At 44.3% G+C, this 13,758-nt stretch overlaps 1 protein-coding gene across 2 annotated transcripts in view; it reads left to right on the top strand.

Moving 5' to 3' along the window:
• The window catches only part of LOC122809337, a 2,116,265-nt gene that overhangs the window by 557,147 nt on the left and 1,545,360 nt on the right, over positions 1-13,758 (top strand). For both annotated transcript variants that reach the window (XM_044080743.1, XM_044080744.1), the window contains exon 6: positions 7,753-7,854. In XM_044080743.1, coding sequence (XP_043936678.1) covers positions 7,753-7,854 — 102 coding nt within the window. The remainder of the gene's footprint in view (positions 1-7,752; positions 7,855-13,758) is intronic.

The raw sequence follows: 13,758 nt of genomic DNA, 5'->3' as shown, positions 1-13,758 counted from the left end.
TTGGACGTACTATTGAACAAAGACAGTTTGTTTGGCACCAAGGCAGAAGAGGACTTAAAAAAGATGGAAGAAAAAGCTAAATCTATGCAGGCAGTTAGACGTCTTGCAGGTCCAGCCTCCGAGGTTCAGTAGGCATTGCCACTCCAAACACTGGTCCTTTCTGGCCCCATCAAAGGGCTGCTCAGACAAGACCTAGGGGAAGCAGACCTCCCAGACAGCAGTCCCAGGGAATGCAGAGATCTAAGCAATGGAGTTCCTCCACTTCAAAAACAGGAAGTGCTAAGCCACCACCTTATGGAAAGAACTCACAATGACTTTACAACTCCACCCCTTACCTCTGCCCACCTGTTTGTGCCCCTAGGAGGAAAACTCTCCTCCCATGCAAAAAACTGGGCCTCCATAACCAAATGACCGATGGGTCCTCAATGTAGTGTCCCAGGGATACAAATTTTATTTCCACACACTGCCAACGCCAAAAGGGTTCCCAGATCTTCCTCCAAACCAGTGGGCAGAGGCCCAAAGCCAAGTCCATTCCCTGCTCTCTATGAGGGGAATACAGCCTGTTCCTGCAGACCAGATAGCCCAAAGTTTCTGTTCAGGCTATTCCTGATACCCAGAAAAGAGGGCACCTGGCGCCCAATCCTCGATCTATCAATTCTCAACACCTTCCTAATGATACTAAAATTCAAAATGCTCACCCTCCAGCAGCTTCTTCCTGTGCTATCCAGGGATGCTTGGTTAGCCACCCTAGACCTAAAAGAGGCCTATCTACACATCCCAGTCAGGGATTCTTGCAGGAAATATCTACGTTTCAGGGCAGGATCACTTTCATTTCTTTGTGCTTCCCTTTGGCTTATCCACTGCTCCCAGAGTTTTCACATAATGCCTGGCTCCAGCTATTGCTTTTTACAGACAAAGGAATATTCAGATTTACCCCTACTTAGACGACCGCCTGATTCAGGCAGACAGTCAGGAAAAGTTGTTACAGCACCTGACTTTTGTAAAGGACCTACTGACCTCCCTGGGGTATATTATAAATGAAAAGAAATCCAAACTAGTCCCCACTCAAAAAATTGTATTCCTGGGAGCAAGCCTGGACACAGCATCCCAGATGGCATTCCTTACTCCAGAAAAACAAGCCTGTCTGACAGGCTTTTTCTCTCAACTAGCCACCAGAACCCAGTTATCCGCAAGGAAAATCCTGCAAACTCTGGGGTTCATGGCATCCTGCATTCTACTCATTCCATATGCCAGACTGCATATGAGGAAACTTCAGTGGTACCCAAGAAGCCTTTGGTGTCAACACTCTCAGGACTTGGAAACTATCATACCTATCATACCTTGTCTAAGGGCAGATTTTCTTTGGTGGACAGCAGCATGCAACCACAACAAGGACCTTCCCTTTTCACAACCCCACACCGGCCAGACCCTAACCACAGATGCATCAGATTATGCCTGGGGTGCACACCTGGACAGCAGGTGCATTCAGGGCCATTGGAGCCCAAATCAAATACATCTGCACATCAGCCAAAAAGAGATGCTAGCTGTTCAGCACGCTCTGACAGCTTTCAGACCCCTACTCTCCCCGGGGCCTCTACTGATGAAAACAGACAACACCACAGTGATATTGTACATCAAACAGGAAGGGAACTCACTCTTATCCCCTCTGCAGGCTATCCATGACCCTTTGGCACACTGCTTCAGCCATGCAAATCCACCTGCTAGCACAATTCCTGCCAGGCTCCCAAAACTCTCTTGACAGATAACTTAAGCAGAAACCTCCTAGACCCACACAAGTGGCAGCTAGACCACAGCATCTTCAACCTTGTAACCCAGAAATGGGGCACCACGAAGGTGGACCTCTTTGCCTCCCACAACAATCACCAGCTTAGCAAATTCTGGATCGGAGAACCTCACAGCAAGGCCTGGAAAGTGGATGCCCTATCCTTCCAGTGGGTAAACCTCTCGATCTGTGCATTTCCTCCTCTACCTCTACTTACAAGGGTACTACTCAAAATAAGGGAGGAAAAATCAAGAGCAATCTTGATTGCCCCAGACTGGCCATGCCAGCACTAGTACCCTCTGCTGCACAGTCTGTCACACCTGCCTCCATGGCACCTACCTCAGATCCCAACTCTCCTGACCCAGCAGAATGGAGAATTCATGCATCCACAATTGCAGAACCTGAACCTGGTAGCATGGCTTATTCCCTGACCTCTCCTCCAGTTGCAAGCCTAAGCAAGCAAGTCCTGGACGTTATACATGAGGCCAGACACCCCAGCACTAGAAAATCCTATTCTGACAAGTGGAAAAGGTAGTGCACCTGGATCCAGGCTAAAGGAGCTGAAACAGGACAGCCCTCTGTACCTCTCATACTGGATTACCTAGCAGACCTACTTCACAGGGGCCTATCCTTCTCTTCTATTAAAATTCATGCCTCTTCCATCTCTGCTCATTGCAGCACGGAGCCACCTCTCTTTTCTCACTCTCTCATCAAACAGTTCCTGAGAGGGGCTAACAATTTAAGGCCACCCAGAAGAGCTCCTACCCCAGCTTGGGACCTTAACTTTGTGTTGGAAAAGCTCACACTACCCCCTTTTTTGCCTGCAGCTTCAGCAGAGTTAAAATTCCTCTCTTGGAAAACAGCCTTGCTTCTGGTTATCACTTCAGTTAGACGAGTTTCAGAGCTACAAGCACTCGTGGCTGTAGAGCCCTTCATCAGTTTTCATGCTGAACGGGGTCTTCTTACTCAGGACTAACCCAACTTTCATGTCTAAAGTGGTGTCCAGTGTGGCTCTCAAACCAATTTGTTCATTTGCCCACCTTTTTCCCTAAGCCTCAAAACAAGGGGGTAAGGATTCTGCATTCTCTAGATGTGCACAGACAGCTCCGATTCTACCTGGATAGGACTAATTTTTTTAGGAAAACTGACCAATTGCTAGTCAGCTTTACAGCAGGGACAGAGGACAAGGCCATAGCCAAACGATCTCCAAATGGATAATGCACTTTATCCATTTCTGCTACAAATACCATGGTAAACCACCCCCTAAGAGGGTCAGGACGCATTCCACCAGGGCAACCTCCACCTCTGCAGTTTTTCTCAGAGGGCTCCCTACCAGGGAAATTCTGGAGGCTGCAACATGGAGTTCAGTTCATACCTTCACCAAGCATTACCACCTGCCTATCTTCTCCAAATACAGGGCAGGCTTTGCAACCGTAGTCTTGCAGGGCATCCTAGCCAGCCCCAAGTCTTCTTGACTGCATCCACCCTTTTCTTCAGCTTTGGGAGTCATCCCAAGTGTGATGACTGCAACAGTGAATACACTCAAACATCTACATTTATGGTAAGTGTACACAACTGTACTTTCCTGAACATATTTCTACCCTTTCTGATGATTTCCTTGGTAAGTCTGTGGATTCAGAAAGACTGTTAGAAAATCTTTGTGGTGACTCCCTTCTGGCCCAGGCCAAATTCTGTCCATTCTTAACAGTTATCACAAGCTTCCTCAAACACTAGGTCTACTCCCACAAGGCAAGGAGTTTGATACACCCCAGCATCATGCAACTTCAGTCGACTGCTTGGATGGGTCAGTTTTGATACCTTTTAGGCACCTATTTCATGAGGACATGCAGCATGTACTGAAGGAGGTAAGAAAGCCTGTTACTAGAAAGGCATGTACTGGCAAATGGAAAAGATTTTCTAGTTGGTAGTTAGCCAGTCACCAGGGACCTGTCAGAAATTTTGTACCACTGGTGCTTAAATATTGGTATTGGTTAATATCCTCTGGTTCCTTATATTCCTCTGTAAATGTATGTCAAGGCAACTTGAACATGTCTGCCCATGGATCTCTGTCTTTACTGTTGAACAATTTCTAAAAGGAATTTTACACCCAAGACTTTCCCATAGACACGTTTCTCTTCTCTGTGATTTCGGTTTTGTGCTAGAAAAACTGACTCCTCATTTGAAGCTGCCAGTCAGGCTTATTTGATGATCATCATGAAACTACTATTCTGATTGCTCTGACATCTGCAAGAACAGTGTCTGAAATGCTAGCTCTCATGGTGGTAGAAGTTTGTCTAATTTTTCATAACAACAGGGTCACTGAGCGTAAAGCCCCTCTTTCAACACCCATGGTTTGAGTTCACATTGATTCCTGACATCACCTCTTCTGTTTTCTTTCCGGATCCAAAAAACAAGGATGAAAAAAATTCTACAAACTGTGCGCTTTCAACTTGGGTGCTATCTTGATGGAACAAGTCTTTCAGGAAAACTAGCCAGCTGTTTTTTTTTTTTTTTTTTTTAAAGGGCAACGCATATCTCAGAGTATTTCTAACTGGTTGTAGTTTACTATACCATGGAAAATCTGTTTCGAGCCATGCTAAGGCATATTCTACTAGAGCTTTCAATGATGGCATACTAGAAATGGGTAAACTCTTGAAGGCATTCTAGAGGCAACAACTTGGTATTCCATCCATACATTTACAAAGGACTAATGAGCTTGCTGTTCTGAGATCATTTTTGAGGGCTTCTGGACCCTTATTCTTCCTTATTGCAGGTTGGGTAAGCTATGTTAGTCTGCCCACTGGCAGCAATGAGAATGATGAAAGTACTGTTATGTAAGGTTCACTTTACTCCTTAACTGTAGACGTTCCAATTCTTCACTACCGCAGTATCCCCACCCAACCATCACCTCACTTGTATACAGCTCTTGTGGGATATAATGTTAGATTTTATCATGTCTTGGTTTGTTTAGGGGCAAGAAAGTCCTGGTGATTTTTAGTCACTCTGGCTGTTTATATATTGCTGCCTCCAAAAGAGGCTTGGCATTTAAGCAGCCGGAGTGACAGCGTGGAAGGAGATGAAAACTAGCCAGTAGCTGTAGCCATGGCAGGATACAACTCTTTGGTTACTACTGCAGTGAAGAACTGGAATGTCCGTTATGGGTAAGTGCAACTTACACAACTGTACTTTTCCAAAAGTTCTTCCTGAGTTTTCCAGTCAACAACTGGCGTCTGCCAAGGAATTTCTCAGGATTCTGGGATGCAAGGTGTGTTAGATTCTCCTGGTCAGAATTCACAAGAGAAAAATCCATTGGTATCACAGGTCAGTCTGGACAAATCATCTTCACCTTTTATCTTTATAGATTGCTGTTTTAGGGTTTGTAAGAAGGGAGGTTCAAAGGTGAGCAGACCACACCTCTTGCAGTCCTAGTCTCCTTTCTCATATACTCCTCTTTTCCAGTCAGTCCCAGCAGATGCTTCATACCTGGAATGGAGTGGGCGGTGGTGTGATTTCCAAAGGTGTGAAAGTGCAAAATCTGTGGTACGGACTCACTGTGGAAAAAAATGTCAGATTTATGGCAGTGATTAAGTGTTTTGAAAACCCTAAGTTGTATCTGTTCCCCAGGACCATTAAAATTTTTCACAGACTACACCACAATGATGTGATACATAAACAGGGGGTACCAGATCTTTCACCCTTCGCTGACTTGAAGTGATAGCTTGGGAGATAGCAATTCTGTTCAGTTTGACTCTTCAGGATTTGTATATCCTGTCATAGCAAAGTTTTGTAGCATAGGTATATATTGGGTAAAACTGGGTTATATTGTCTAGGCTTGTAAGAGCTCTTAAGCCGTTAGTCTGGTTATCTAGCTAATAAGGACCAGGATAGTCTGTGGCAAATGGAAACTTCACCATGTAGATATGTTTGCCCCCTCTCAGAACAGACAGAAATTTTGCTTCAGGATTCCTTGCTTACAGGCCTTGGAAGGCACATGCCTTCTCATTCCTATTGCTGGCAATGTTCTTGTATGCCTTCCATTTCTATTGTTTTCCAGACAACTTCTAAAGATCCTGAAGGCTTTCACAAAGATTGTTGTGGTTGACTACCTTTTGGCGCAGGCAAAAGTAGTGTTCTCTCATTTTGAAATTAGTAAAGAGCACTTAGTCTTCCCCGTAGACTGGATTTACTCACACAGGACATGGGTTGTTTGATACTCCCCAACCTGAAAACGTGGTGACTGAACTTTTGATACCTTTTAGGTACCTTTTTCTGAGGAGCAATAGGTATTATAGGAGGGTAAACTGCTACTAGGAAATCGTGTATGTGTAAATGGAAAAGATTTTCTAGTTAGCACCATTCCAGTGATTAGGACCCTTCTTGAGACATATCTGCCTGTTTCTTGAATGCTTGTGAGTTACTGTCCTCTGGGCTTTCTTACTCCTCTGTCAAGGTTTATTTGTCAGCCGTTTGTGCTTGTTTGCACTTTGATCCCTCATTTTTTCCAATGCCTAAGTTGGGCAGCTTTTGAAAGTGGTGTTGCATATTAGTCAACCAGAAAACAAGTTAACTTTGTGCTTGAAAAACAAAAATTTACTCTCTCTACTTTTTAACCATTTGAGTAGGCTGAGTTAAGACTCTTAATATAAGAAACTGTTTTACTCGTTCTCCTAACAGAAGTCAGAGCAATATCTGTGTTACAGGTTCTTAAGGGAAGATAACCCTACCTAATTTTCCATAGGGGCAAGGTTTGTTTGAGAATAAATCTTTATTTTATGCCTAAGTGATAGGAGTGTACCTTGTGACAGTCTGTTAATCTGCCTGTCTTTTTTTAACATGAAAAGGGAGAAAAGAATTGGTCTGGATGTCCACAGGTGGTTCAGAGACTGTGTAGACAAAACTCAGTCCTAAAGGGAGTCTTGCTGTTCCTGTGAAAGTAAGAGAAAATAACAACCAGTGTCAAAGTAGGTAGTTTCAAGATGGTTGTCTCATAACATTTCTTTTTGATGCTCTCACCATAGTAAGCCACTTCCAGGCAGGTTTAGGGCCTACTACAGTATGGATTTGGCTTCTTTTCTTGTTTTCTGAACAGGGGTAGACTCTTATTTTTAGCAGCAGCAACTTTGTTCTCAGCACATACATTTACAAATTGCTAGAAACTGTATTTCTTTTAGAGGTCTAGAGCAGGCTTTGCTAGGACCATACCCCTGGACCCTTCTCCTTCCCAAACGTAGTAGGCTATTATAATCTGCCCATATAGCTAAGGCAACTGAAAAAGTGATCTAATGCTGGACATAGTACAGTTGTGTGAGTAAACACAACATAACCATAGATGATGTAATAACTCACTGTTGCCCTAGCCATTCCCACCTTTCCATTCCCCTTTTTATGGTGTTGCTTTGTATTGCCTGAGTGTTGTTGTATATACATTGCATGTGTGTGTAATTTCCCTTCTGTTACTCTAATTTTCCCATTCAGGACTGTTGCTTATTTTTTTGTGGCAAGAAGCCTCTTGAGACTTTTGTGCTCTTTCTTTTTATGTGGTGCTCCTCTCAAGCTCCTGTAGAGTGCATGGAAGGTACCCTTGGCTTTTAGAAGCTGGCCTGTGGTATGGGGTAGGTCCCAAATAGCTTAGGCTACTGCAATTTTGATGCTGTAGAGAGCATCCAGTGGTATGGTAAGTTTACTTACATAGCTGTACTTAACTGAAAAATGAATGAATAAACAGAAATCTCCACTTAACTCTGCTTTAGTGTCAACTTCAGTGTTTTACTTCATTGTAACTGTATTTACTCTCTAATGCGTTGTTTTCTTTTATGTACCGTCATATTATGTGGAACTTTTCTCCCTGGGCCTCCACTGAAAATGGGCTTACCTAGGCCCAATGGACCATCCGGTAAACAAATGCAATAAATTTGTTGAGAGTTTCTCTAATCTGTGTGTTTATATTTTCTGTCCTTGTTTGTTTTTAGATGCTGCCAGTGCATTGACTTTGCCTGTAAATTTAAAGAAAGATAATCAGGACCTGTTTTTGGGAGAACAGCTCAAAAAGCGTGAATCTGAACCTGTAGTTGGTAAGTTTTTTGCTTTTCTTACTTGAGTAAATCCCTTTTTTGTATAGAGACGATAAGGTGCATTTCTGGCAGATGTTCTTCGCGCTTCACTGTTGCAGTCATCACATTTGGGTTATCTGCCTGCAGGCAGCCCTCAGCTGGCCTGAATACCAGAGTCTTGGATTCCTGCATGTGATGCTGTCTCTTCTTCCATGACGTCAGGAGTATAAAACATGCAGCCGACGCCATTACATCAGTCTTTCTTGCCGTGTGGTGCACAAAGCAGAAGCATTTTGCAAGTTCCGGTCGGCCGACTTTTGAAATTTTCATGTTAGAGTTTCAGAACCGAAGTCTTCAAAAATGCTAAGTACCCTGTTGGGGATCCTTTTTCTTGCTCTTAACCGATGTCAGTAAAAGTTAACAATTGTATTACGTGTGGAAAGCAAATACCTCATAAAGACTTTCATTCGTACTGCAGTCCTTGCTTATGCCCAGACCACGACGTCCCTCGCTGTCAGTTTTGTGCCATGTTCAACCCCCGAACTATTCGTCGTCTGGCTATATTTGCAGCAAATTATTTGGTGCGTGGTATAACTACCCAGAAATGGCTTTGGTAAGCCATCCGACTACTGATATTCTGAAAAAACGTAAGGATAAAGACAGAGACAGACCGCATAGGTCCAAAACTGCAGACTACGCTTCCGTTAAGCTAGTCGCCAGTCTGCCGGTACTCAGGCGCTTTCGCAGCCCCTGATACCCACTACTTCAGATTCGTAGGCCTCTACTGAGACCCATCTGGAGTCCGGTATGCTGCGAGATGCTTCTTCGACTATGGAACCTGCTGATGTCTCTACCTTGGATGGGTCCGGAGCCCCTGTGCAGGCACTGGCTTCTGAGGGAGTATTCAGGCCTACAGACTTGCATGATAAACCAACGCCATCTTCTTCATCCAGGCCTAAAACTCGCAGCATGCCTAGAAAACAGACGTCCAAACCGCATGGTCAGGCCCATATGCCTAAAAAACAAATGCTTAGAATGGCTGAAGACCTTATTACCTTAATTGGGGAAGCCAGCATTCCACCTCTGAGAGACTTAGAACTGATTTTCCTTCTGATTCTTCTAATCAGGAATCTGATATTTCTGTTTCTTCTGATTACCAGGATTTGCCCTTATCTACCTATGAGGATTCTGATGTAGAGGATTCCATTCCCTCTGCTTCCCCTCCAGAAGATTTTTCTTTTGGTGAAACCTTGCATGCTCTTAGGGAGCATTTCCATTAGGAAAGCCAGGATTACTTTGACTCCAAAAAGAGGCTTAGGGAATTTTTACTCCTTCCTCAACACAGGCTTTTATCTATCCCTCCTGATGTTCTTTGTGTTTCAGTCCTTACAATTTGGGTTATCTGCTTGCAGGTAGCCCTCAGTCTGCCTGATTAACAAAGTCTTGGGTCCTGCGTCGGTTGCTGTCCCTTCTTCCATGACATCAGGTCGTCAGGGGTATAAAACATGCAGCAGATGCCATTACCCTAGTCTTTCTTGCCGTGCAGTGCCCAAAGCAGAAGCAGTTCGCAAGTGCCTGTCGGCCGACTCCTGAAATTTTCGTTTTCGAGTTTCAGAACCGAAGTCTTCAACTAAAGCCAAGTGCCCTGTTGGGGAAACGTTTTCTTGCTCCTTACCGATGTCAGTAAAAGTTAATAATTGCATTACTTGTGGAAAGCAAATACCTCATAAAGATTTTCATTTGTACTGTGCTCCTTGCCTAGGCCCTGACCACGACGTACCTTGCTGTCAGTTTTGTGCTTTAATCAGCGCACTATCCATCGTCTGTATATTTTCGCCTCTAAATATTTCAGTTCTCGGTTTAATTATCCAGAAATGTCGTTGGTTAGTCATCTGACTACCGGGATTCTGAAAAAACGCAAAAATAAAGACAGACAGGCCGCCGAGGTCTAAAACTGCCAACGATGTTTCTCCTAAGCCAGTCAACAGTTGGTGGTACTCAGTGTGGTGCTTTTGCAGCCCCTGATACCCGCTACTTCTTATTCTCTGGCCTCTACTGAGACCCATTCAGAGTCCAGTATGCCACGAGATGCTTCAACTACGGAACCCGCGGATGTCTCTACCTTGGATGGGTCCGGAGCCGCTGTGCAGGCACCTTGTTCTGAGGGTGTATTCAGGCCTACGGACTTACATATTAAACTGACGCCTCCTTATTTACTTAGGCCTAAATCTCGACCTATGCCTAAAAAACCGACGCCCAGGCCACATGCTCAGGTCTCTCTGCCTAAAAAACAAATAAGAATGGCTGAAGATCTAATAACTCTAATCGGGGGTAGCCACCCCCCCCCCCCCTTTAAGAGGCCTAGGACTGAAGTTGATTATGAATCTTCTGACCGGGATTCTGTTTTTTCTGATTCTTCTAGTGATCTGGATTTGCCCTTATCTACTTATGAAGATTCTAATGCAAAGGACTGCATTCCCTCTGCTTCCCCTCCTGAGGATTTTTCTTTTGGGGAAACCTTACATACTCTAAGGGAGCATTTCCACTGGGAAAGCCAGGATTTTTCTGATTCAAAAGAGAATCTTAGGGATTTCCTTCTCCTACCTCAGCATAGGCCTTTAGCTATTCCTCCTGTACTAGACATTGTTGATACTTTTTTGGAATCTATTTTGGCTCCTGATTCCCTACCCCTGATCCCAGAAAACCTGACAGATACTACAGGGTCCCTGAGTCCCACAAGTTCCTTTTTAAAAAGTCCTGTTGCAGATCCAGAGACACTTTCACAGGGGCCCAAGGGCTTTAAGGCTTCTACTGCTAAAAATCCTACCCCTGATAGAGACTCCAGGCTGCTGGATAGATGGGGTAAGAAGGTTTACACTTCTGCAACCTTGGCCATTATTAGGGCTTTAAACTGCCAGTTTCATATGTTAAAGTATCAGCAACATGTTATTGGACTGCTTAAACAGAAAATGATGTTGATTCCTGACTGTGTGGAAAATAAAGAATTACAGGATTTAATACATTCTGCTGAACAAGTTGGAAAACATACTTTGCAATGTGGTTTTGATTCATTAGATATTTAAATCAGTTCCGCCTGTTTGGCAACAAGGCTGAGGAAGTTCTTAAAAAGATGGAAGATAAAGCTAAATCTATGCAAACTGTTGAATATTTTTTACAAGTTCAGCCTCTTATATTTAGTAGGCATTGGCCCTTTCCAGCCCCTTCCAGGTCTTCTCAAGCCAAACCCAGACACAGCATAAACCCCAGGTTTCAGTCTCAGGGGACACACAGAACTAAGCAGTGGGGGGCCTCCACTTCCAAATCTGGGAATAAAGACCCCCCCCCCCCCATGGTAAACTGTCTCAATGACTTCCTTTTAAAATTTCCAAGCACTTATCAACTGACTGCCCCTTTGGGGGGAAATATTGCTCTTCATGCAAAGAATTGGGAACTCCTTACCTAGGACAAATGGGTTTTAAATGTAGTGTCCCAGGGATACAGATTTCACTTCCACACTTTGCCAACACCAAGCGGGTGACCGGACCTACCCCCAAATCAGTGGGCAGAGGCCCAAAAACAAGTACTTTCTCTCAAGCATGGGGGCTATTCAACTGGTGCCAGAAGAGGAAAAAGGAGAAGGTTTTTACTCGAGACTTTTCCTGGTACCCAGAAAAGACCATTCATGGTGTACTAGCCTGGACCTGTCTACTCTAAACACCTATTTGGAAATTCTAAAATTCAAGATGTTGACTCTTCACCAATTACTTCTTATGCTAGGCAAAGATGCCTGGTTGGCAACACTAGACTTAAAAGAAGCATACCTGCACATCCCAATCAGGGAATCTTGCAGAAGATACCTGTGCTTCAAAGCAGGCCACACACAGTTCTCTGCACTGCCCTTTGGCTTATCTACTGCGCCCAGGGTATTCACAAAGTGCCTAACTTCAGTTATTGCATTTTGCAGGTAAAGAAATATTCAAATATACCCATACATGGACGATTGTCTAATTCAGGCAGAAAGCCAGGACATACTTTTGAATCATTTGGCTTTTGTACAAAGGGTTCTAACTTGTCTGGGGTACACAATAAACGAAAAGAAATCACACTTGAACCTTAATGACTTAACCTTAACTCTTCCAAGCCCTGCTCAACTGCCTGCTCCCTTAGGAGGAAAGCTCGCCCTACATGCAAAAAAAATGGGAATTCATTACCCAAGACAAATGTGTTTTGAATATAGTTTCCCAAGGATACAGATTCTACTTCCACACCCTACCAACCCCAAACGGTTGGCCAGACCTACCCCCAAATCAGTGGGCAGAGGCCCAACAGCAGGTTCTGTCTCTCCTAAGTATCAGGGCTATTCAACCTGTCCCAGCAGAAGAAAGGGGACAAGGTTTTTATTCAAGACGTTTCCTGGTACCCAAAAAAGACTGCTCCTGCCATCCTATCCTGGACCTCTCTATTCTAAACACCTTTTTGGTAATTCCAAAATTCAAAATGCTAACACTTCAACAGCTGCTTCCTATGCTAGACAAAGATGCCTGGTTGGCAACTTTAGACTTAAAGGGAGCTTACCTGCACATTGCAATAAGGGAATCTTGCAGGAAATACCTACGCTTCAGGACAGGCTCCATGCACCATCAGTTCTCTGCACTTCCCTTTGGCTTATCTACTGCGCCCAGGGTATTCACAAAGTGTCTAGCTTCAGCCATTGCATTTTGCAGGCAAGAAATATTCAGATATACCTATACTTGGATGATTGTCTGATTCAGGCAGAAAGCCAGGACTTGCTTTTAAAACATCTGACATTTGTAAAGCAACTTCTAACTTCACTTGGGGTACACCATAAACGTAATCTCACCTAGTACCCTGCCAACAGATTGTATTCCTGGGAGCAAGCTTGAACACAACTTCCCAGATGGCTTTCCTCACTCCAGAGATAAACGTTTATTTGACAACCTACTTCAAACTAGTGGACACAAAGACCCAGCTGTCTGCAAGGAAAATTCTGCAAGTCCTGGGGATTATGGCCTCTTGCATTCTACTAATTCCGTATTCAAGACTGCATACGAGGAAACTTCAGTGGTATCTAAAAAGCCTATGGTATCAACATTCTCAGGATCTGTAATCAATGATTTCTATCATTCCTTGTATAAAGACAGAGTTCCTTTGGTGGGCAGAGGCCTGCTACCACAACAAGGGGCTCCCTTTCACTCTACCCCTTGCCACCCAAACCCTAACAGACTCCTCAGACTATGCATGGGGGGGCTCACATGGCAGGGCATTCTGGGCAAATGGAACCCGAGACAGATGCACCTGCATATCAGCCAAAAATAAATGTTAGCTGTACAGTATTCCCTGACAGCCTTCAAAGACCACATTCTTCCAGGACAATTATTGGTAAAGACAGACACCCCCACAGTTGTGGTACATAAACAAGCAGGGGGGAACCCACTCATAACACTCTCTGCAGACTAGCCATGGCTCTGTTGAACACGGCCTTGAGCTACCAAGTGCACCTACAGGCTCAATTCCTGCCAGGCAAGCTAAATTCTCTGGCAGACGACCTAAGCAGAAATCTCATGGACCCACACGAATGGAAACTGGAACCAAAAATATTCAACCTCTTGAGAAAAAAATGGGGGACTCCAGAGATGGACCCGTTTGCCTCCCCTCAGAACTACCAATTGGACAAATTCTGCACAAGGACTTCCACAGTCAAGCTTGCAAAATGGATGCCCTGTCCTTTACCTGAGAAAGCCTCTCAGTTTATGGCTTTCCCCCTCTGCCTCTCCTCTGGAATGCTCTGCTAAAGATCGAACAGGACAAGCCAAGGACAATACTGATTGCACCAGACTGGCCACGCCAACACTGGTACCCCCTCTTACATAGTGTGACACTGCTGGAACCATGGCACCTGCCTCA

This window comes from Protopterus annectens, chromosome 8.part0 (assembly GCF_019279795.1).
Source record: "Protopterus annectens isolate FY-2018-M chromosome 8.part0, PAN1.0, whole genome shotgun sequence".
Lineage (NCBI taxonomy): Eukaryota > Metazoa > Chordata > Ceratodontiformes > Protopteridae > Protopterus > Protopterus annectens.
The sequence above is the reverse complement of the archived record's forward strand: the minus strand, read 5'-3'. Positions and strand labels throughout refer to the sequence as shown.